The sequence below is a fragment of the Oncorhynchus gorbuscha genome, linkage group LG05 (genome assembly GCF_021184085.1).
Source record: "Oncorhynchus gorbuscha isolate QuinsamMale2020 ecotype Even-year linkage group LG05, OgorEven_v1.0, whole genome shotgun sequence".
NCBI lineage: Eukaryota > Metazoa > Chordata > Actinopteri > Salmoniformes > Salmonidae > Oncorhynchus > Oncorhynchus gorbuscha.
This window is the reverse complement of record NC_060177.1, coordinates 38,764,038-38,790,275: the sequence shown is the minus strand read 5'-3', so window position 1 is coordinate 38,790,275 and position 26,238 is coordinate 38,764,038. Positions and strand designations below refer to the sequence as shown.

Below are 26,238 nucleotides of genomic sequence, written 5' to 3'. Positions count from 1 at the left end.
GTCATACGGTCAAGTGCCACAAAGAGGGCCATAGGAAAATTACCAACAACGACGAGACGGCCGACAGGGAGGAGGTGAGGGCCCTCGGAGTGTGGTGTCAGGAAAATAACCTCACAATCAACGTCAACAAAACTAAGGAGATGATTGTGGACTTCAGGAAACAGCAGAGGGAACACCCCCCTATCCACATCGAAGGAACAGTAGTGGAGAGGGTAGTAAGTTTTAAGTTCATCGGCATACACATCACAGACAAACGGAATTGGTCCACCCACACAGACAGCATTGTGAAGAAGGCGCAGCAGCGCCTCTTCAACCTCAGGAGGCTGAAGAAATTTGGCTTGTCACCAAAAGCACTCACAAACTTCTACAGATGCACAATCGAGAGCATCCTGGTGGGCTGTATCACAGCCTGGTACGGCAACTGCTCCGCCCACAACCGTAAGGCTCTCCAGAGGGTAGTGAGGTCTGCACAACGCATCACCGGGGGCAAACTACCTGCCCTCCAGGACACCTACACCACCCGATGTTACAGGAAGGCCATAAAGATCATCAAGGACAACAACCACCCGAGCCACTGCCTGTTCACCCCGCTATCATCCAGAAGGCGAGGTCAGTACAGGTGCATCAAAGCTGGGACTGAGAGACTGAAAAACAGCTTCTATCTCAAGGCCATCAGACTGTTAAACAGCCACCACTAACATTGAGTGGCTGCTGCCAACACAATGACTCAACTCCAGCCACTTTAATAATGGGAATTGATGGGAAATTATGTAAAATATATCACTAGCCACTTTAAACAATGCTACCTAATATAATGTTTACATACCCTACATTTTTAATCTCATATGTATACGTATATACTGTACTCTATATCATCTACTGCATCTTTATGTAATACATGTATCACTAGCTACTTTAACTATGCCACTTTGTTTACATACTCATCTCATATGTATATACTGTACTCGATACCATCTACTGTATCTTGCCTATGCCGCTCTGTACCATCACTCATTCATATATCTTTATGTACATATTCTTTATCCCCCTACACTTGTGTGTATAAGACAGTTATTACTGCATTGTCAAAACTAGAAGCACAAGCATTTCGCTACACTCGCATTAACATCTGCTAACCATGTGTATGTGACAAATCAAATTTGATTTGATTGGATTTGATCAGACTGTATAGCTAATTATGTTTACACTGACTCAGTACATTTAGCTAGCCAGCTAACGAGCGATTAGCATTAACTGCTGACAAGATTAAGGCCCAACTTGCTATGTCAAACTAGCTGTTTGCAGATGTAAGAAACACAAACGAATAGTGTAATTATAGAACACTAGTGGATTTATATTAAGAAGCAAAGTGAAAACAGCACTGTTGTCATCAACATTGTTGCATGTGCTGCATTCAACATGCAGACTGAATGCAATTGTCTCGTGGCCCGATGAACAACAAAGAGGAAAGCTGTGTGGAAAACAGCATGGAGAGAGAGAGAGAGCGGAGAGAGTTGACCCAAGTAGCGAAGTAAACTATACAAATTTACCTTTTACACGGCGTATCGCATTTAACAAACCAAACATTCATTCATTCGCTTATAGAAGGTAAAATAAAAATCTAAACTGGTCCGTGCATGAATACCGGTATATTGTAAAATACGGTATACCACCCAACCTTAATCTCTCCTGGCTCAAAGTAGAGAAGAGATTGACTGCATCACTACTTGTCTTTGTGAGAGGTATTGACATGTTAAAGGCAACAAACTGTCTCTATGACTAGAACACAGCTCGGACACACATTCACACTCCGCAAGACATACTACCAGTAGTCTCTTCACAGTGCCCAAGTCCAGGACAGACTCTGGAATTTGGACAGTACTACATAGAGCCGTGGCTACATGGAACTCTGTTCCACATCAAGTAACTCCTGCAGGCAATAAAATCAGACTTAAAAAATGGATAAAACTACACTTTATGGAACAACGCAGACTTCAAAGAGACACACACACATGCCTACTAACAGTTCTTCTACACACACATACCTTTTTTATATTGTTGTATGGTGACATTATACTGCCTTGGCAGCAGCTAATGGGGATCCATAATAAACAGAAATACAAATATCACAGCTTTTTAAATATGTAACAACTTCAGTGATTTGCTGGCACTCTACCTCCAGAGATGGAACTCCTTTGCTGATTGGCTGTGGGTATTCCAGGAGGAGGCGTTCTTCATCCAGGAACTTCCCGTCTCGTCCGTTCATGGCGGGCTGGAAGAGGCCGTAGTTCAACACATCCTTCAGACTCTGGTTCAGCGTGCACAGGATCCTCTGCTTGGCAACCCACACGGTTGCGTTTGGGTTGAACCGCATACATTTCTGCGTGAGGGGTTAGGGTTATGGTTGAAAGGGTTGAAAGGGGTAGGGTTAGAGAGGGAAAAATAGAGAATCATTGTAAAAAAAAGGATCACAGACTTTCAGTTGTAGGCCAAGAGCCTGGGCTTGAGCATTCCCACGCAAAACCGTCACCAACATTTCCTTTACAAACACTTTACACACAACTACAAACACCTTTACACACACAAAACGTTATCCTACAAACACTAATACAGATAAATACTTAAAGGGATAGTTCACCCAAGTAAAAAAAATACACATTGGTTTCCTTAACTTGTAAGCAGCCTATGGACAAGGTATGACAGCAATGCATGCTTTGGTTTAGTTCCACTTTCCACATGCTAACATTTTAGCATTTGTGGCACAAATCCCATTCAAGTCATGGGACCAATCTTAGCATTTGTTGCTCATCATGTCCAAATCATCCTGTTGTGACTTGGCTTCTGACAATAATCTGAAGAATGTTATTTATCTAATCAACCTAAATATGTTTAATTGTTACCCAATTAAATGAATCATTCAACAATTAACTCATTAGGATCTGGGGCACCACGAGAGCGGTTCTTTAAAGAGTTACCATTTCCCAAACTAAACTCCAAAGGTCTTTACATATTACAATCTATAAACAGGCAACTTATTAATCATAACCTCTTATCATATCATCACTCTGAACAGTCGTAACCTCCTTGCATCAGCAAAAACTTGAGCATTACTTATGATTCAGTACTACATAAATTGGTTTAATGATTTATTTACTTGCTAACTAAAAGGTAACACAGGATGAACATACACACTAGTGGACTGACAACAATATGGCTGCTTCTTACAAAAGACATGGAGAGGGTGAGAGAGAGAAAGGGACAGAGACACTTAACGTTGGTACATTTTAGAGACTACTCTCACTGATAGCACTCCTATACTTTACACACGAACCACCGCCAGCTTGGAGTAAGAAATCATGAATGTTTTTACGTGAAAATCCTTGGTTTCTCTCGGTGGACAGGGCCATCTTGGAAACGCTTGTAAGGCGTATGCTTGTAAGGCTTACACTTGTAAGGCTCTGATCGTCCAAAAGGGGTTTCTTGTTGTTCTCCTCTGCCGTCGTCCGGTATCCGGTGACTTGTTGTGTAGTCCTGAACAGAACTACAAGTTTATTGTCCTTCCATTCACTCTGGAAGATGCTTCTTTGAAGATAGGCTAGCCAGCCGTGTCAATAGTTCCCAGTGGGGTGATGAGAGTAGCATACTGCGGTGGTTAGAGGGGAGTAGTAGAATGGTTCCACTTCAATTTGCTTTTCTAAATACTTTACTTAGGACAGCTAATCAGCCGTCCCAGTGATTGTCCAGGAGGTGACATTACCATCTCTACCTCGTGTTGAGATTCAGAGTTAAAACCACTTTAAACATGAGCTGCAACTCTATGCCTCTCTGGTCAGATATGTTCATTCTTAACCCATCATTTTATACAGGTTGTTTCGAAAGGGCGGTTCTATCAGGCTGATACGCTCTCTGACCTCCCTCAGGGGCATGACTTGTCACTGTGCAAAGTTAAGTATAACTATTATCTCTTATGGCTCCTAAAATCATGTCCCTCTCTTAACAAAAACACTTTAATTTTCATATTTCATGCACAACTCATTTTTAATGATATCACAAAATAACACACAATGTGACATTAGTGTTTTATAGATCGCCTATGACCATTCCCCACATTCTATTTTAGAAATATTGTTCCAGTACTCGCTTTAGAACGTGTTAGAGTTTCAACGGGAAAAGTCTTCTTAAAACAAAGGAACATTCCTCTGGTGAACATTGGAGGGAAATGCTGAATGTTCTGTCCTTTATTTACAATAGGGTGTGAGGTGTTAACCCGCACCAGTTCCCTCCTCCCTCCTCTGCAGCTGAGAGGGGGTCTGGTTGAAGTTGTTTATTGCAAAGCTGACCTGACCTACATGGATCCAAACAGGACAGTCATGACAATCCGCAAGTATCTAAAATTTTTGTGAAGTTCAACAATCTCACTTATAGTTGATTTGAAATAATACTAATATCTTAACTTGAATGGGATTTGTGCCACAAATGCTAAAATATTAGCATGTAGAAACAGTGCAAGGGAAACTAAACCAATGTATGGATTGCTGTCATACCTTGTCCATAGACTGCTTACAGGGTAAGGAAACCAATATCATTTTGTCATTTGGATGAACTATCCCTTTAAAAAACATTTCCCATACAAACACGTCCCACATATTCTCTAAGTGCCAGAGCCTCAGCTATGGCGCAGGTACCGCATTACTCAGTCACACCATACCACCCCACTGACCCCTCTCCTGCACCCAGCCAGATTACCTCAGAGCTGAACAAACAAGCAATACAGCTGCATCTGCCAGACCTGGCTGAATCAGAGAGGATTATGGGCCACGGGCCGTGTCATTCAGTGTTTGTTTGTTTGTTTGTGTTTGTTTGTTTGTTTGTGTTTGTGTGTGTGTGTGTGTGTGTGTGTGTGTGTGTGTGTGTGTGTGTGTGTGTGTGTGTGTGTGTGTGTGTGTGTGTGTGTGTGTGTGTGTGTGTGTGTGTGTGTGTGTTCACCTCCGAATCTGCTGCTCAGCTGGTGATAGTGGACCTGTGCCTGTGATAAAGACTGAGGCTGATGAACACTCTCTGAACTCTACCCATAATCCCCCCTGGCTGGCAGCAAGTAGGTGAGGAGGAGATGGAGGGATGGAGGGATGGAGGGATGGATAGAAGTGTACAGGAACAGATGTCTGGTACCTGTCTGTGGAGAGACAAGGGGCTGTTTCCGCCTGGCTGAGGACAAATCCAACAGTACAGTATGTTGCTTTGCTAGTACATCTCCCATCACGTTCCATTATGCTCCAGCTTCATCATGAGTGCATCTCAGAACAGTAAATAGAAAGGTTCAGTTTCAGGAGAAACTTCATATAATGTCGTCCTGTGTGCCTCAGTTGGTAAAACATTGCGCTTGCAACGCCAGGGTTGTGGGATCAAAATATTCCCACACGTTCTTATTCCCACAAGGGACCAGTTTGAAAAAAGTATGAAAATGTCTAAAACTCAATGCTGTAAGTGAATCTAGATAAGAGCGTCTGCTAAATGACTAAAATGTGTTTTTTTTAATGTAATGAAATGGAACGGTAACATTTCAGGAGAAACTTTATAAAATAGTGAAGTAGCTATTTAACAGTGAAATGGCTGAAATGGGTTTGAAGTGCAACTCCAGCAGGTGTGGCATAGGGATGGAGAAAGAGAATAGAAGAGAAAGAAAAAGCAGAGAGTTTGTCACTGGGAAATACATCAACATACATGTAATCCTCTTTTCAATTCAAAGTGCTTTATTGGGATGGGAAACATATGTTTCCATTGCCAAAGCAAGTGAAATAGATAACAAATAAAAAGTAAAATAAACAACAATAAATGTACAAAAAAAATCCAAAAGAATAGAGACATTTCAAATGTCCTATTATGGCTATATACAGTGTTGTAACAATGTGAAAATAGTTCAAGTACAAAAGGGAACATAAATAGACATAGTTTGTTTTTACAATGGATGGTCTCTCTCTCTCTCTCTCTCTCTCTCTCTCTCTCTCTCTCTCTCTCTCTCTCTCTCTCTCTCTCTCTCTCTCTCTCTCTCGATAACACACGCACAGCCCACTGATGTTAAAACTACAGTCACCAATGGATAAACCGATCTAACGAAAACATCCAGTGCACTCACAAGCCCATGCTAATATAATGAGCATACGTTGACTCAACATCAATGAATGGTAATTCAACCTAATACGTAAGTTAAGTAATTTGAATATATATGAAAGAGGAGGAATAGTTAATCCCAGTACCTTTATTTATTCAACACTATAGGGTACAAAATGACCTCATTTCAGATGCTCTTATGTGGGTGGTCTTGTACTGTGTAATTTGTGTGTGTGTGTTGTACTGTGGGGACGTGTTGAATTATTAAACCGTGTTAGTTTTCCTAGTGGACTATGTGACCCAATCATGTGATCAAATACCACAGCTGAGCAGTCAGTTTTGATGAATTTGGAATTATGGGTATTAGCACATACATGTGTGAACACACACACACACACACACACACACACACACACACACACACACACACACACACACACACACACACACACACACACACACACACACACACACACACACACACACACACACACACACACACACACACACACACACACACACACACACACACACAAATGAAAACCTTTCCCTCTACATTCTGTACCGAAGCCCATGTAGGTCAACAAAAATTGACCCTGAAGATTTCCACCCACTGTGTGATCCCCTCACTCCCTCCCATAATACCTCCCCTCAAATCAAATACAATTTTATTGGTCACATACACATGGTTAGCAGATGTTAATGCGAGTGTAGCAAAATTATTGTGCTTCTTGTTCCGACCATGCAGTAATATCTAAAAAGTAATCTAACAATTTCACAACAACTACCTTATACACACAAGTGTAAAGGCATGAATAAGAATATGTATATATAAATATATGGATAAGCGATGGCTGAACGCCATAGGCAAGATGTAGTAGATGGTATAGAGTACAGTATATACTGTACATATGAGATGAGTAATGTAGGGTAAACATTATATAAAGTGGCATTGTTTAAAGTGACTAGTGATACATTTATTATATCCAATTTTAATTATTAAAGAGGCAAGAGATTAGAGTCAATTTGTTGGCAGCAGCCACTCAATGTTAGTGATGGCTGTTTAACAGTCTGATGGCCTTGAGATAGAAGCTGTTTTTCAGTCTCTCGGTCCCAGCTTTGATGCACCTGTACTGACCTCGCCTTCTGGATGATATCGGGGTGAACAGGCAGTGGCTCGGGTGGTTGTTGTCCTTGATGATCTTTTTGCCCTTCCTGTGACATCGGGTGCTGTAGATGTCCTGGAGGGAAAGTAGTATGCCCCCGGTGATGCGTTTTGCAGACCTCCCTACACCCTGGAGAGCCTTGCGGTTGTGGGCAGAGCAGTTTCCATACCAGGCGGTGATACAGCCCGACACGATGCTCTCGATTGTGCATCTGTAGAAGTTTGTGAGTGTTTTTGGTTACAAGCCAAATTTCTTCAGCCTCCTGAGGTTGAAGAGGCGCTGGTGCGCCTTCTTCACCACTCTGTCTGTGTGGCTGGACCATTTCAGTTTGTCTGTGATGTGTACTCCGAGGAACTTAAAACTTTCCACCTTCTCCACTACTGTCCCGTCAATGTGGATAGGGGGTTCTCCCTCTGCTGTTTCCTGAAGTCCAAGGTCATCTCCTTTGTTTTGTTGATGTTGAGTGTGAGGTTATTTTCCTGACACCACACTCCGAGGGCCCTCACCTCCTTGTTGGCCGTCTCATCTTTGTTGGTAATCAAGCCTACCACTGTAGTGTCATCTGCAAACTTGATGATTGAGTTGGAGGCGTGCATGGCCACGCAGTCATGGGTGAACAGGGAGTACAGGAGAGGGCTGAGAACGCACCCTTATGGGGCCCCAGTGTTGAGGATCAGCAGGGTGGTAATGTTGTTTCCTACCCCCACCACCTGGGGGCGGCCCGTCAGAAAGTCCTGGACCCAGTTGCACAGGGCGGGGTCGAGACCCAGGGTCTTGAGCTTAATGACGAGTTTGGAGGGTACTATGGTGTTAAATGCTGAGCTGTAGTTGATGAAAAGCATTCTTACATAGGTATTCCTTAGGGCAGTGTGCAGTGTGATTGTGATTGCGTAGTCTGTGGACCTAAGCAAATTGAAGTGGGTCTAGGGTATCAGGTAGGGTTAAGATGATATGATCCTTGACTAGTCTCTCAAAGCACTCCATAATGACGGAAGTGAGTGCTACTGGTCGATAGTCGTTTAGCTCAGTTACCTTAGCTTTCTTGGGAACAGGAACATTGGTGTCCCTCTTGAAGCATGTGGGAAAAGCAGACTGGGATAGGATTTGATTGAAAATGTCCGTAAACACACCAGCCAGCTGGTCTGCGCATGCTCTGAGGACGCAGCTAGGGATGCCGTCTGGGCCAGCAGCCTTGTGAGGGTTAACACGTTTAAATCTTTTACTCACGTTGTCTGCGGTGAAGGAGAGGCCGCAGATTTCGGTAGCAGGACATGTTGGTGGCACTGTGTTGTCATCAAAGCGAGCAAAGAAGTTATTTAGTTTGTCTGGGAGCAAGACAATGGGTCCATGACGGGGCTGGTTTTCTTTTTGTTGTCCGTGACCCTGTAGACCCTGCCACATACCTCTCGTGTCTGATCTGTTGATTTGCGACTCTACTTTGTCTCTATACTGATGCTTAGCATGTCTGATTGCCTTGCGGAGGGAATAGCTACACATCGAAAAGTGCAGGAAAATCTGATCACTGAAAATGGAAAAATATATCCATGCGCGACTTGAACCCATTGATAAAGGTGAACCACATTTAATGGGGCTGAGGTTGCAATACCTACAACTTCCACACGTTGTCTAGAGTCTTGTCCTCATCCTGTGTGTGTGTGTATCCTGTGTGTTTGTTTCTTTTCTCTCCTTCTCCCCTCACAGGTGAAAACCATCACTCCCCAATCAGTCAACAATCAATCATCAATCAGAAGACACACCTCCTCCTATTTCCTGACCTATCACAGTTCCTTCCCCATGGTTTAAAAACCCCATCATTTGTTTGTTCAAAAGCTAAGCTCAGCTCAGCTCAATCTCTCTGTAAATGCCATGTCTGTAGGTCTCTGTGTTTCACTCTCGCTTTATGTCTTAACCTCTCTTTTGTTTAAACACCTCATAGCACTTTGTCATCACCTGTGAGTATTGTTTTTGTTTATGGTGTTTGTGTTTGATTGCTGGTGGGAAAAGGGGGAAACCAAGACAAGTCGCCCATGGGCATACACTACCCGTAGGTGAACTTTGTTAAATACACTAGTTAGAACTGGGCGGACCACCCACTGTATTTTTGGTTAGTTAGTTAGTTGTTGTTAAAGTAGGCTAGTCTAGCTTAGGGGTGTGTTTTTGTATATTTATTGTTTCTTTCCTTGGGTCCAGATCAGCCCCTTTTCCTGCTCCCCCCATTACCGTGTGTTTATAAATAAACCTAGAGTTTGACGGTAGATTTCTGTTGTCGTGGTTATTTCGTGCACACTTTTACTTTGTCACAATAATAATTTGCATGAGTTATGTTACGGGTCTCATTACCATCCCCCCTAGACTGTCGGGCCAAAAGGGATTCGTAACAGACATCTAGGAGTGCCAACAAAGAAGATGGTCAAAGGTAATGAATGTTTTATATTTTATTTGTGCAGTTTGTGTAGCGACGACTATGCTAATTATTTTGTTTACGTCCCCTGCGGGTCTTTTGGGGTGTTACATGCTATCAGATAATAGCTTCTCATGCTTTCGCCGAAAAGCATTTTAAAAATCTGACTTGTTGCCTGGATTCACAACGAGTGTAGCTTTAATTCAATACCCTGCATGTGTATTTTAATGAACGTTTGATTTTTAACTAGTACTATTAGCATTTAGCGTAGCGCATTTGCATTTCCAGATGTCTAGATGGGACGCCTGCGTGCCAGGTAGGAGCAAGAGGTTAAAAGCAGCGGTTCGTGCTTTTAGTTTTGTGCGAATGCTGCCATCCATCCACGGTTTCTGGTTGGGGAAAGTTGTTATTGTCGCCGTGGGTACAACATCACCGATGCACTTGCTAATTAACTCGCTCACCGAATAAGCATATACATCAATGTTGTTGTTCGACATTATCCGGAACATATCCCAGTCCATGTGATCGAAGCAATCTTGAAGATTGGAATAGGATTGGTCGGACCAGCGTTGAACAGACCTGAGCACAGACCTTTCCAGTTTTAGTTTTTGTCTATAGGCTGGGAGCAACAAGATGGAGTCATGGTCAGATTTGCCGAAAGGAGGGCGAGGGAGGGCTTTGTATGCGTCGCAGAAGTTAGAGTAACAATGATTCCGAATTTTTACCAGTCCGGGTCGCGCAATCGACATGCTGACAAAATTTAGGGAGCCTTATTTTCAGATTAGCCTTGTTAAAATCCCCAGCTACAATAAATGCAGTCTCAGGATATGTGGTTTCCAGTTTACATAGAGTCCAATGAAGTTCTTTCAGGGCCGTTGAGGTGTCTGCTTGGAGGGGGAAGTACACGACTGTGATTATAATCGAAGAGAATTCTCTTGGTAGATAATGCGGTCTACAACTATCCCAAGGGAGTCATAACCGTTCCATATTTCAACAACATGTTTTCCATTTATAGTGAGCAGAGAGACAGAGAGAAAGATAAAGGGGAGAGACAGAGGAAGAAAGGGAGAAAAAGAAACAGTTAAGATTACAAAGAGAAACAGAGAGAGATGGACATACTGTATAAGCAAGAGAGTGTTGAGTAGTGGAGGGACAGAAAAACAGTTGTTCGTTGTAGGTGTTCCCTCCCTCCCTCTAATTCAAAAGGACTTTATTGGCATGGGAAACACATGTTTACATTGCCAAAGCAAGTGAAATTAACAATCAGCAAAAGTGAGAAGACACAAAACATTAACAAAAACATATTAGAATTAACAATAATTTGTGTCGAGGCACAGATCTGGGGAAGGGAGACAAACCATTTCTGCAGCAGTCCCCAAGAACACAGTGGCCGCCATCATTCTTAACTTCTTGGATATAGGGGGCGCTCTTTTAATTTATGGATAAAAAAACGTTCCCGTTTTAAACAAGATATTTTGGCACAAAAAGATGCTCGACTATGCATATAATTGACAGCTTTGGAAAGAAAACACTCTGACATTTCCAAAACTGCAAAGATATTGTCTGTGAGTGCCACAGAACTAATGCTACAGGCGAAACCAAGATGAAATTTCATACAGGAAGTGCCCCAGATTTTGAATGTGCTGTGTTCCAATGTCTCCTTATATGGCTGTGTATGGGTCACGAATGAGCTTAGACTTTCTGTCGTTTCCCCAAGGTGTCGGCAGCATTGTGACGTATTTGTAGGCAAATCATTGGAAGATTGACCTTAAGAGACTACATCTACCAGGTGGCCGCTTGGTGTCCTCCATTGCAATTAATGCGTAATCTCCAGCTGCGTGTATTTTTTGTTTGCTTCGAAGAGAAACACAGCTGCCACGAATGATTTATCATCGAATAGATATGTGAAAAACACCTTGGGGATTGATTCTAAACAACGTTTGCCATGTTTCTGTCGATATTATGGAGTTAATTTGGAAAAAAGTTTGGCAGTGTAAAGACTGCATTTTCAGATTTTTTTCTTAGCCAAACGTGATGAACAAAACGGAGTGATTTCTCCTACACAAGTAATATTTTTGGAAAAACTGAACATTTGCCATCTAACTGAGAGTCTCCTCATTGAAAACATCCGAAGAGCTTCAAAGGTAAATGATTTTATTTGAATGCTTTTCTTTTTTTGTGAAAATGTTGCCTGCTGAAAGCTAGGCTTAATGCTATGCTAGCTATCAATACTCTTACACAAATGCTTGTGTAGCTATGGTTGACATTTACATTTACATTTACATTTAAGTCATTTAGCAGACGCTCTTATCCAGAGCGACTTACAAATTGGTGCATTCACCTTATGACATCCAGTGGAACAGTCACTTTACAATAGTGCATCTAAATCTTAAGGGGGGGGGGTGAGAGGGATTACTTCTCCTATCCTAGGTATTCCTTAAAGAGGTGGGGTTTCAGGTGTCTCCGGAAGGTGGTGACTGACTCCGCTGTCCTGGCGTCGTGAGGGAGTTTATTCCACCATTGGGGGGCCAGAGCAGCGAACAGTTTTGACTGGGCTGAGCGGGAGCTTTACCTCCTCAGTGGTAGGGAGGCGAGCAGGCCAGAGGTGGATGAACGCAGTGCCCTTGTTTGGGTGTAGGGCCTGATCAGAGCCTGGAGGTACTGAGGTGCCGTTCCCCTCACAGCTCCGTAGGCAAGCACCATGGTCTTGTAGCGGATGCGAGCTTCAACTGGAAGCCAGTGGAGAGAACGGAGGAGCGGGGTGACGTGAGAGAACTTGGGAAGGTTGAACACCAGACGGGCTGCGGCGTTCTGGATGAGTTGAAGGGGTTTAATGGCACAGGCAGGGAGCCCAGCCAACAGCGAGTTGCAGAAATCCAGACGGGAGATGACAAGTGCCTGGATTAGGACCTGCGCCGCTTCCTGTGTGAGGCAGGGTCGTACTCTGCGGATGTTGTAGAGCATGAACCTACAGGAACGGGCCACCGCCTTGATGTTGGTTGAGAACGACAGGGTGTTGTCCAGGATCACGCCAAGGTTCTTGGCGCTCTGGGAGGAGGACACAATGGAGTTGTCAACCGTGATGGTGAGATCATGGAACGGGCAGTCCTTCCCCGGGAGGAAGAGCAGCTCCGTCTTGCCGAGGTTCAGCTTGAGGTGGTGATCCGTCATCCACACTGATATGTCTGCCAGACATGCAGAGATGCGATTCGCCACCTGGTCATCAGAAGGGGGAAAGGAGAAGATTAATTGTGTGTCGTCTGCATAGCAACGATAGGAGAGACCATGTGAGGTTATGACAGAGCCAAGTGACTTGGTGTATATCGAGAATAGGAGAGGGCCAAGAACAGAGCCCTGGGGGACACCAGTGGTGAGAGCGCGTGGTGAGGAGACAGATTCTCGCCACGCCACCTGGTAGGAGCGACCTGTCAGGTAGGACGCAATCCAAGCGTGGGCCGCGCCGGAGATGCCCAACTCGGAGAGGGTGGAGAGGAGGATCTGATGGTTCACAGTATCGAAGGCAGCCGATAGATCTAGAAGGATGAGAGCAGAGGAGAGAGAGTTAGCTTTAGCAGTGCGGAGCGCCTCCGTGATACAGAGGAGAGCAGTCTCAGTTGAATGACTAGTCTTGAAACCTGACTGATTTGGATCAAGAAGGTCATTCAGAGAGAGATAGCGGGAGAGCTGGCCAAGGACGGCACGTTCAAGAGTTTTGGAGAGAAAAGAAAGAAGGGATACTGGTCTGTAATTGTTGACATCGGAGGGATCGAGTGTAGGTTTTTTCAGAAGGGGTGCAACTCTCGCTCTCTTGAAGACGGAAGGGACGTAGCCAGCGGTCAGGGATGAGTTGATGAGCGAGGTGAGGTAAGGGAGAAGGTCTCCGGAAATGGTCTGGAGAAGAGAGGAGGGGATAGGGTCAAGCGGGCAGGTTGTTGGGCGGCCGGCCGTCACAAGACGCGAGATTTCATCTGGAGAGAGAGGGGAGAAAGAGGTCAGAGCACAGGGTAGGGCAGTGTGAGCAGAACCAGCGGTGTCGTTTGACTTAGCAAACGAGGATCGGATGTCGTCGACCTTCTTTTCAAAATGGTTGACGAAGTCATCTGCAGAGAGGGGGAGGGGGAGGGGGAGGAGGATTCAGGAGGGAGGAGAAGGTGGCAAAGAGCTTCCTAGGGTTAGAGGCAGATGCTTGGAATTTAGCGTGGTAGAAAGTGGCTTTAGCAGCAGAGACAGAGGAGGAAAATGTAGAGAGGAGGGAGTGAAAGGATGCCAGGTCCGCAGGGAGGCGAGTTTTCCTCCATTTCCGCTCGGCTGCCCGGAGCCCTGTTCTGTGAGCTCGCAATTAGTCATCGAGCCATGGAGCGGGAGGGGAGGACCGAGCCGGCCTGGAGGATAGGGGACATAGAGAGTCAAAGGATGCAGAGAGGGAGGAGAGGAGGGTTGAGGAGGCAGAATCAGGAGATAGGTTGGAGAAGGTTTGAGCGGAGGGAAGAGATGATAGGATGGAAGAGGAGAGAGTAGCGGGGGAGAGAGAGCGAAGGTTGGGACGGCGCGATACCATCCGAGTAGGGGCAGTGTGGGAGGTGTTGGATGAGAGCGAGAGGGAAAAGGATACAAGGTAATGGTCGGAGACTTGGAGGGGAGTTGCAATGAGGTTAGTGGAAGAACAGCATCTAGTAAAGATGAGGTCGAGCGTATTGCCTGCCTTGTGAGTAGGGGGGGGAAGGTGAGAGGGTGAGGTCAAAAGAGGAGAGGAGTGGAAAGAAGGAGGCAGAGAGGAAAGAGTCAAAGGTAGACGTGGGGAGGTTAAAGTCGCCCAGAACTGTGAGAGGTGAGCTGTCCTCAGGAAAGGAGCTTATCAAGGCATCAAGCTCATTGATGAACTCTCCGAGGGAACCTGGAGGGCGATAAATGATAAGGATGTTAAGCTTGAAAGGGCTGGTAACTGTGACAGCATGGAATTCAAAGGAGGCGATAGACAGATGGGTAAGGGGAGAAAGAGAGAATGACCACTTGGGAGAGATGAGGATCCCGGTGCCACCACCCCGCTGACCAGAAGCTCTCGGGGTGTTCGAGAACACGTGGGCGGACGAAGAGAGAGCAGTAGGAGTAGCAGTGTTGTCTGTGGTGATCCATGTTTCCGTCAGTGCCAAGAAGTCGAGGGACTGGAGGGAGGCATAGGCTGAGATGAACTCTGCCTTGTTGACCACAGATTGGCAGTTCCAGAGGCTACCGGAGACCTAGAACTCCACGTGGGTCGTGCGCGCTGGGACCACCAGAGTAGGGTGGCCGCGGCCACGCGGTGTGGAGCGTTTGTATGGTCTGTGCAGAGAGGAGAGAACAGGGATAAACAGACACATAGTTGACAGGCTACAGAAGAGGCTACGCTAATGCAAAGGAGATTGGAATGACAAGTGGACTACACGTCTCGAATTTTCAGAAAGTTAAGCTACGTAGCAAGAATCTTATTGACTAAAATGATTAAAATGATACAGTACTGCTGAAGTAGGCTAGCTGGCAGTGGGTGCATTGTTGACACTACACTAATCTAATGAAAAGCATATTTTGAAAATTCGAGATGACAGTGTTGTTAACAAAAGGCTAAGCTTGTGAGGGAATATATTTCTTTCATTTCATTTGCGATTCTCATGAATAGTTAACGTTGCGTTATGGTAATGAGCTTGAGGCTATAATTACGCTCCCAGATACGGGATTGCTCGACGCTAGAGGTTAAATGGAAGAAGTTTGGAACCACTAAGAGTCTTCCTAGAGCTGGGCGCCCAACCAAACTGAATAATCAGGGTTGAACGGCCTTGGTCAGGAAGGTGACCAAGAACCTGATGGTCACTCTGACAGAGCTCCAGAGTTCCTCTGTGGAGATGGGAGAACCTTCCAGAAGGACAACCATCTCTGCAACACTCCACCAATCAGGCCTTTATAGTAGAGTGGCCAGACGGGAGCCACTCCTCAGTAGAAGGCACACGACAGACCATTTGGAGTTTGCCAAAAGGCACCTAACGCACACTCAGACCATGACGAATCTCTGGTCTCAAGAAACCAAAATTGATCTCTTTGGCCTGAATGCCAAGCATCATGTCTGGAGGAAACCATGCACCATCCCTACGGTGAATCATGGTGGTGGCAGCATCATGCTGTGGGGATGTTTTTCAGAGGCTGGGACTGGGAGACCAGTCAGGATCGAGGAAAGGATGAACGGAGCAAATCGCAGAGAGATCCTTGACGAAACCCTGCTCCAGAACACCCAGGACCTCAGACTGGAGCAAAGGTTCACCTGCCAGCAGGACAACAACCCTAAGCACCTTGCCAAGACAACACAGGAGTTGCTTCGGGACAAGTCTCTGAATGTCCTTGAGTGGCCCAGCCAGAGCCTGGACTTGAACCTGATTGAACATCTCTGGAGAGACCTGAAATTAGCTGTATTGCTATTTCTGAGCACCTGCTGAAATAATGGTTTTTGCTGTCCCAGATAAAGGTGCTTCTTTTTGAAATCAATGATTAACAAGAAGTTAAGATCTATTTTGATGTATTACATTTGTGATTTCTGAAAGTTAAATATTTATAATTCTGCAATTTCACCGGATGTTGGGCAGGTGGGACGGGAGGATCTGCAGAGAAGAAAACTCCCCAAATTACATTTCAAGAAGTCTCTAGGCTGTAATTGCTGCCAAAGGTGCTTCAACAATGTATTCAGTGAAGGGTCTGAATACTTATGTAAATGCGATATTTCATTTTTTAATACATTTGCAAAAAAATGTAAAAACCTGTTTTTGCTTCGTCATTATGGGATATTGTGTGTAGATTGATGAGGGCTGAGGGAACTGTTCTCTATGATAATCTCTCTGTAGGTGAGGGCTTTGTGGTGGAACGTGTGGTAATCGCTTCCTTTTAGGTGGTTGTAGAATTTAACAGCTCTTTTCTGGATAACTAGCAGGTATAGTCCCAATTATATGCATTATTTGGGGTTTTGCGTTGTACACAAATAATATTTTGCAGGATTCTGCATGCAGTCTCAATTGGGAATTTGTCCCTATAGCTGACTGATACATTTATAGCCAGATCCTAATTGGGATGTCGAGTTTTATGTTTCTTTTGATGGCGTAGAAGGCCCTTCTTGCCTTGTCTCTTAGAGCGTCCACAGTCTCGTGGAAGTTACCTGTGGTGTTTAGGTGTTTAGCCCGAGGTACGTACAGTTCTTTGTGTGCTCTAGAGCAACGGTGCCCAAGTCTGACAGAATCTGTGGTGAAGATATAGGTGCTGCCATAGCTGTGGGAAATAGGGGTGTTGAGGGTGCTGCAGCACCCCCTTTAAATCGAATTTAAAAAACAATATATATACCATTTTGGGGGGGGGTGAACTGGGCCTCTGCTGGTATTAGCGAACCGATACAGACTACCGTAGCACGGACAAAGATTTTTTTCAGCATCTCCACTTTGGAGAGGTAGTTGAAAATTAATAACAGTATCTTGCAGGAAAGGTAGTTGTATTTTTAAGACTGTATCTTGCAGGATTCAATTGTTGAAATTGTAAGAGTTGTTGCCCTATTCCTTTCTCTGTGATTGTCATTCTGATGGAATCCATAAATAACAAAACCCTGTCCTCAAATATTTATATCAAAAGGTCCTTACTTAATAATAGGCAAAGACACACAACATCCACAGAAAACTAAATATTTTTCTTGATCGAATAACATGGAAAACAACCACTTTTTGTGCAGTGTTAATTTAACATACTTACATATCACTTAATTGAAATGCACACCACAGTTGAAAAGTTTGGGGTCACTTAGAAATGTCCTTGTTTTTGAAAGAAAAGCACATTTTTTGTCCATTAACCTGTTACTCCTACCCCCTACTTTTTCGAACATTCTGTTAAAAATCGCGCAACATTTCAACGCCCTGCTGCTCATGCCAGGAGTATAGTATATGCATATGATTAGTATGTGTGGATAGAAAACACTCAGATGTTTATAAAACTGGTTAAATCACGGCTGTGACTATAACAGAACGTGCGTTTCATCGAAAAGCGCAGGAAAATCTGATCACTGAAAATTGGAAAATATATCAATGCGCCACTTGCATGTATTGTCTATGGGAAAGCAAATTACCTGGAGCCGAGATTGCAATTCCTACAGCTTCCACACGATGTCAACAGTCTTGTCATTTGCCTAGGCTTTGTTTCTTGGTCAAATGAAGAAGAGACAGCCCATTTCTTCAGGTCTCGGACCGGATATTTTGGTTGAGATTTACCCGGACATTATTTCCAGACGTACCCCTATAGAATATACAGCGCCTCGTGATCAATTTGATCGCTTAATAACGTTTACTAATACCTAAAGTTGCATTACAAAAGTATTTCGAAGTGTTTTGTCAAAGTTTATCGTCAACGTTTTTAATTTAAAAAATGACGTTACGTTATAAGACGCTATTTTCTTCCGTTTATCACACAGTCTTCATAGATCGATATCTAGGCTATATATGGACTGATTTAATCGAAAAAAAGACCCAATAGTGATTATGGGACATCTAGGAGTGCCAACAAAGAAGATGGTCAAAGATAATGAATGTTTTATATTTTATTTGTGCTTTTTGTGTAGCGCCGACTATGCTAATTATTTTGTTTACGTCCCCTGCGGGTCTTTTGGGGTGTTACATGCTATCAGATAATAGCTTCTCATGCTTTCGCCGAAAAGTATTTTAAAAATCTGACTTGTTGCCTGGATTCACAACGAGTGTAGCTTTAATTCAATACCCTGCATGTGTATTTTAATGAACGTTTGAGTTTTAACTAGTACTATTAGCATTTAGCGTAGCGCATTTGCATTTCCAGATGTCTAGATGGGACGCCTGTGTGTCAGGTAGGAGCAAGAGGATAAAATAACATCAAATTGATCCGAAATACAGTGTAGACATTGTTAATGTTGTAAATGACTGTTGTAGCTAGAAACGGCTGATTTTTTCATGGAATATCTACATAGGTGTACAGAGGCCCATTATCAGCAACCATCACTTCTGTGTTCCAATGGTACGTTGTGTTAGCTAATCCAAGTTTTTCATTTTAAAAGGCCAATTGATCATTAGAAAACCCTTTTGCAATTATGTTAGCACAGCTGACAACTATGGTTCTGATTAAAGTAGCAATAAAACTGCCCGTCTTTAGACTATTTGAGTATCTGGAGCATCAGCATTTGTGGGTTCGATTACAGCCTCAAAATGGCCAGAAACAAAGCACTTTCTTCTGAAACTCGTCACTCTATACTTGTTCTCAGAAAGGAAGGCTATTCCATGCAAGAAATTGCCAAGAAATTGAAGATCTCGTACAACGCTGTGTACTACTCCCTTCACAGAACAGCACAACCTTTCTTTAACTAGAATAGAAAGAGGAGTGGGAGGCCCCGGTGCACAACTGAGCAAGAGGACAAGTACATTAGAGTGTCTATTTTGAGAAACAGAAGCCTCACAAGTCAGGCAGCTTCATTAAATAGTACCAGCAAAACACCAGTCTCAACGTCAACAGTGAAGTGGCGACTCCAGGATGCTGGCCTTCAAGGCAGAGTTGCAAACTCTGGACAGACTGGACAGATGCCTCACAAGTGCCGCAAAACACCAGTCTCAGCATCAACAGTGAAGAGGCGAAGCCGGGTGCTGCACCAGGCACGGTCAATCAATCCCAGCTCAAGTATTTGAAAATATTTAAAATAGTATTTGAAGCCAGGTCTGGTAATAAGAGAGGAATGCAGAGTGACATACATGTCCCCATACATTTGTGAGATACAACGCCCATACAACGCCCACAGATTGTTAACACAGCGTGTGTTCTCTGACAGGCGAAATGATGCAACACAGCCAGGATAATGGATGGCCAGAGCTGGTTTAAATCAAAGGTATTATACCAAAGGGAAATGAGAGAAAGAGAGGATGTTAGCATGTGTAATCTAAGACTTCATCATTTTTATTTATTTTACAAGCCAGACATTCAAAACCTGTGATTCGGTCTATGAGTCTAGGAGTAAACAGTTCTATCCTTTAAAGAGAAAAAAATGGGTGAAAAAACCCTCCAAAGATAACCCATAAGTTGGTACATCAAACAATGATGTTTGATCTTTCTGGCTCATACAAACAGCAAGCAAGCACACACACGCTCACGCGTGCGCGCACACACACACACACACACACACACACACACACACACACACACACACACACACACACACACACACACACACACACACACACACACACACACACACACACACACACACACACACACACACACACACACACAAATACAACCACACACTCACTGTCTGCTGCAGGTCAGGGATGACGATGCGGACGACCAGGGAGTGAGTGTGTATGTCATCCATGTGTCTGGGGGCCGGCTCGGCGGTGGCTCTTATGGTCTCGTAGATGGTCTCCTCACGGGAGCTGTCAGAGGCGGAGTCCTCTGAGTAGTCAGAACAACTCTGGGCCATCTCATCCTCACTGGACGTGGGACTCCGGGGCATAGTCAGTAGGCCGGACGAATTCAGCTACGGAGGAGTAGAAAACTATGAGTAAACAACTTAGAACAAACTATTTTGAGACGAATCCTAAATTCCACTTGTCAAATTTTCACTTAGTCTTGCTCCCATTGATATGAATGCATGACTAAGTGAAAATCCGACGTTAGAATTCACCCCTTGTAGAAGATAAGCTCTAATAATCATCTATGTAGCAATAGTTGAAGTCAGAAGTTAACATACACTTAGGTTGGAATCATTAAAACTTGTTTTTCAAACACTCCACAAATTTCTTCTTAACAAATTATAGTTTTGGCAAGTCGGTAAGGACATCTACTCTGTGCATGACACCATTCATTTTTCCAACAATTGTTTACAGACAGATTACTTCACTGTATCACAATTCCAGTGGGTCAGAAGTTCACATACACTAAGATGACTGTGCCTTTAAACAGCTTGGAAAATTCCAGAAAATTATGGCATGGCTTTAGAAACTTCTGATAGCCTAATTGACATAATCTGAGTCAATTGGAGGTGTACCTGTGGATGTATTTCAAGGCCTACCTTCAAACTCAGTGCGTCTTTGATTGACATCATGCGAAAATCAAAAGAAATCAGTCAAGACCTCAGATGAAAATTGTAGACCTCCACAAGTCTGGTTCAATTTCCAAACGCATGAAAGTACCACGTTCATCTGTACAAACAATAATACTCAAGTATAAACACCATGGGACCATGCAGCTGTCATACCGCTCAGGAAGGAGAGACGAACATACTTTGGTGCGAAAAGTGCAATTTAATCCCAGAACAACAGCAAAGGACCTTGTGAAGATGCTGGAGGAAACAGGTACAAAAGTATCTATATCCACAGTAAAACTAGTTCTATATCGACATAACCTGAAAGGCCGCTCAGCAAGGAATAAGCAAATGCTCCAAAACCGCCATAAAAAAGCCAGACTACGGTTTTCAACTGCACATGGGGACAAAGATCGTACTTTTTGAAGAAACATCCTCTAGTCTGATAAAACAAAAATAAAACTGTTTGGCCATAATGACCATCGTTATGTTTGGAGGAAAAAGGGGGAGGCTTGCAAGCCGAAGAACACCATTCCAACCGTGAATTACGGGGGTGGCAGCATCATATTGTGTTCGTGCTTTGCTGCAGGAGGGACTGGTGCACTTCACAAAATAGATGACGTCACGAGGAACGAAAATTATGTGGATATATTGAAGCAACATCTCAAGACATCAGTCAGGAAGTTAAAACTTGGTTGCAAACGGGTCTTCAAAATGGAGAATGACCCCAAGCATACTTCCAAAGTTGTGGCAAAATGGCTTAAGGACAACAAAGTCAAGGTATTGAGTGGCCATCACAAAGCCCTGACCTCAACCGTACAGAACATTTGTGGGCAGAACTGAAAAAGCGTGTGTGAGCAAGGAGGCCTACAAACCTGACTCAGTTACACCAGCTCTGTCAGGAGAAATGGGCCAAAATTCACCCAACTTATTGTGGGAAGTGTCATGTTTTGTCATATATTGTCTTGTCCTTGTGCTTTCCCTTCTGTTCGTTTCCCCCTGCTGGTCTTATTAAGTTCGTTCCCTTTTTCTATCCCTCTCTCTCCCCCTCCCTCTCTCTCTTCTCTCTATCGTTCCGTTCCTGCTCCCAGCTGTTCCTCATTCTCCTAACTCACTCATTTACTCTTTTCACACCTGTCCCCTATTTTGCCCTCTGATTAGAGTCCCTATTTCTCCCCTTGTTTTCCGCTTCTGTCCTTGTCGGATCCTTGTATGATGTTTCGCTGTTCTGTGTCCGTGTCTCGCCCTGTCGTGTTTTGTCTCCTTCAGATGCTGCGTGTGAGCAGGTGTCTTAGTCTGCTACGGTCGGTGCCTTCCCGAAGCAACCTGCAGTCAATGGTCGAGTCTCCAGTCTGTCCTCGTTACTACGAGTGGATTTAAGTTTTTTCCTGTTTTGTTTTCTTCTTGATTTTTCCAGGATTATTACTTTTGTCATATACTGGAATAAAGACTGTTTTCGTTAAGTCGCTTTTGGGTCCTCATTCATCAGCATAACAGGAAGCTTGTGGAAGTCTACCCGAAACATTTGACCCAAGTTAAACAATTTAAAGGCAATGCTACCAAATACTAATTGAGTATATGTAAACTTCTGACCCACTGGGAATGTGATGAAAGTAATAAAAGCTGAAATAATTCATTCTCTCTACTATTATTCTAACATTTCACATTCTTAAAATAAAGTGGTGATCCTAACTGACCTAAGACAGGGAATTTATATTAGGATTAAATGTCAGAAATTGTTTAAATCTACTTGGCTAAGGTGTATGTAAACTTCCGACTTCAACTATATAGTCATGTCCATGATGTGCTTATAAATGTTCATTGCATGTATATAGTTAATGTACAGAAAATAGAGATTATACTGTAGACTGGGCTGATTGTACTTTTCTCTCACTTTAATGTGGTTTACTACAAATATGATTCAGACAGTGAATATTCAGATTCAGGGCAGTTCTATATTAGGCTACTGGGCAGATTGTACAATTCTCTCAGGTGAAAGTGGCCTAATAACAAAAATTACTTGACATACATCAACAATGGTTAGTCAACCTTTCAGAAAATTACCATAGTAAGATTATACAATACATTACATTTTCTGTTACAGTACAAGCAAGCGAAAGACAAAGACATCACGGGATATCTCATTCAACATGGCACTGTAGGTTTAAAAAAAACAACTACGAAAATATGTCTCTATCCTCTCAAGAAATGCTTTTTGACAGTTGCAGGGCACAATTGTTATCTGTGTTCGATAAGGATTGATATGAGGGCATTAGGCTGTGTTTAGACAGGCAGCCCAATTGTGATCTTTTTTTCCACTAATTGGTATTTTGACCAATCACATCAGATCGTTTCACATCAGCACTTCATCAGAGCTGATCTGATTGGTCAAAAGATCAATTAGTGAAAAAAGGATCACAGTGTGACACACTCCTCATCAACCCTCCACATTTCTATTCCGTTTCTCATTTCAATGAAATAGGAGACAAGTGCTTAGCCCTGATTGAGGAATCTCTTCACTCTCGAAACCAATAAAACATTGCTGTAACATTGTCTGAAGGTGGTATTGATGGAATCAGACAGGCAAACATAATCTTTCCATGGGCAACATCTGTGACATCTAAGACGTTCATCCATCATAATGATGACTTCAAATATTTTGATTTGTGTTGATATTGTCCAGATATGAGACGCTATCAAATAAATTGGTACAATATAGCTTTAGGCACCAGTTTGATAGGTGGCATTTTCAGTCTTTGTATAACACTTCAGCAACGAGAGTTGTGGATAGATGGAGTAGAGCTATGGACCAAGTTGCATGTTCGAGTCGCGTCGCGGACAATTGTAGCATTTTATCTTACCCTACCCCATTTTCTATGCTTAACCTAATTGTCCTAACTTGCTACGTTAATTATCCTAACCTGCTACTTTTGTTCTCCTTACCTGCTACAGTATGTAAGTCATCACTGTCCGTAGCTGCACTCCATCTAGCCAAAACCACAAAAGAGGGATCTTTTTCACATTTTCTTTCTCACTCACTCCCTCTCTCTCTTTTGCTTTTTCTATTGCCACGACACAGATCCCATATGACTTAGATTGGCAGGAAATAAGTGGACAATTTGACCTGTCAGTGACAAATTTTTTCTACTGCTCAATGGTTTAGCACAAACACTGTCTTGTACACACAGGCACACAGTTTTAGGTATCCAGGAAATGAACCAGTCTGGCCTAATACTCCACTCAGTGTAACCCTTGACCCTATGGTCATTATATTACAGATCATTATTATTATCTCATTAACAAAACAAATGACACAGTCACTCCCTCACTGACTCAAGAAAAGAAAATAGAAAATAGATTGTTATTCTCCATTTTCTTTGGTGCTTGTTGTAATGCATTTGACGTCTGGAGTGAGTGAGTGAGTGAGTGAGTGAGTGAGTGAGTGAGTGAGTGAGTGAGTGAGTGAGGAGTGACTGTGTCATTTATAATTCCTGATCTCCAATGGTAATCAGCACTCACAGTTTAAACACTGACTGAAAAAAATAATAAAAAATAAACCGTAAAGCCCTTCCTTTAAGTCCCCTTTAATCTTGTGATGCAGAAAGGAAGATAATGAAATCATACAATTAGCATGTGAATGTTAATACTGTGTGGTGGATACTAGCTTTTGGAGCTGATCTAAAAGATCAGTGTCATTGAGTTCTTCTTGTAGAGTGAGTGAGTGAGTGAGTGAGTGAGTGAGTGAGTGAGTGAGTGAGTGAGTGAGTGAGTGAGTGAGTGAGTGAGTGAGTGAGTGAGTGAGTGAGTGAGTGAGTGAGTGAGTGACTGGCACTGACGAGAGTTCTAATGTAGTATTGACTGAATTAAAACCAGTTTCAGTTTCACTGCGATCAACTTGAGCTTTTCTCTGTTCAATTTACCTGATTCTGGATCAGTAGCCTGTAATTGTTAGCTATCTCCTTTTTAGGATATGATTCAATATAATATAATATAATATAATATAATATAATATAATATAATATAATATAATATAATATAATATAATATAATCTGGGGCTGCAGGTGAATGAAAGCATTAGGCCAGTAATCGAAAGGTCACTGGTACGAATCCCAAAGCCAACTATGTTAAAAACCTGTCAATGTGCCCTCGAGCAAGGCATTTAGCCCAAATTGCTCCTGTAAGTCACTCTTTAACCATGTGGTTGTGTGCAGAGGCAAAGGGGGTAAAATATTAATTTACTTCTAACAGACACATACTGTTGTACAAGTGTCTTTGGTCAGAGCCCAAGCCCAGACAAGCCCAGTCCCCTATGAGCCTGAGGTTGTTAAAATAAACCCAGCTATTTCCTTCACTGTGTCACTGTTCTACAGACGGTGTTACTATATTGACCAGATACTTGGCAATAACACAGCATACATGAACAAGTAATTATGACTGTGTTATTCAATGATGACTAGCACAACAATGGATACAAGTAGTATACGCATCCGATGACCAGTACATTAGTCTAGTCACAGATCTGTTTGTCTGTCTTGCAAGCTCCTTTATGTTAATCTATTCTAAGTATAAAACAATGGCTATTCTGAGATTAAGTAAAATAAATCTGTGTTTCTTTGGGAGGGAAAATACACACATATCACTTAGAGTATAGATGTTTGAAAATCCAGGGAGAAAGAGCAACGTTTCGCTAACCTTAAAAAATCTTTCCTCTCGGCGGGCCACTAGAGGCGCAATGTGCGACTGACTTGTTTTCCGTTAGCTCTCGCTTTATTCTTTAAAATGTATGTACAATTTGCAGTAAAACCATATTCATGATGTACTGGGCCATACGCACTACCCTCTGCAGTGTCTTGTGGTCGAATGCCTAGCAGTTGCCATACCAAACGGTGATGCAGCCAGTCAAGATGCTCTCAGGGGTACAGCTGTAGAACTTTTTGAGGATCTGATGGCTCATGCCTAATCTTTTCAGCCTACTGAGGTGGAATAGGCGTTGTCTCTGACCTTCTCCCCGTAGGCTGTCTCATCATCATCAGTGATCAGGCCTACCACCACTGTGTCATCGTAAAACGTAATGATGGTGTTGGAGTCGTATGCGGCCACGCAGTCGTGTGTGAACAGGGAGTATAGGAGGGGACTGAGCACGCACCCCTGAGGTGCCCCCGTGTTGAGGGTCAGAGTGGCGGATATGTTGTTGCCCACCCTCACCACCAGGGGGCGGCCCATCCATGACATAATCCATGTCCTGAATGCCGAGAAGCATAGTATATTACAGTTTTAAATGTGCCGAGGCTACATTGTTTTTGTTTGTTCTTTACTTCAACCTTGTACATTTTGAACGTTCTTTATACCCAGCAAACTTTCGAAGTTGCACAGAAATTATTTTTGTTGTATGTTGAGACAACATCCTACTTGTTTGATTTTGGTCATTTTACTGGAGAGAGAATTATTTAGCTCTAATGTTGTCATGTTT

At 43.2% G+C, this 26,238-nt stretch overlaps 1 protein-coding gene across 1 annotated transcript in view; it reads right to left on the bottom strand.

Moving 5' to 3' along the window:
• The window catches only part of LOC124034872 (SH3 and multiple ankyrin repeat domains protein 2-like), a 177,076-nt gene extending 174,540 nt beyond the window's left edge, over positions 1-2,536 (bottom strand). The window contains 2 exon segments of the mRNA XM_046348281.1: positions 2,177-2,380; positions 2,477-2,536. Of these exon segments, the coding sequence (XP_046204237.1) occupies positions 2,177-2,380; positions 2,477-2,536 (264 nt within the window).
• Positions 2,537-26,238: the final 23,702 nt, after the last annotated feature.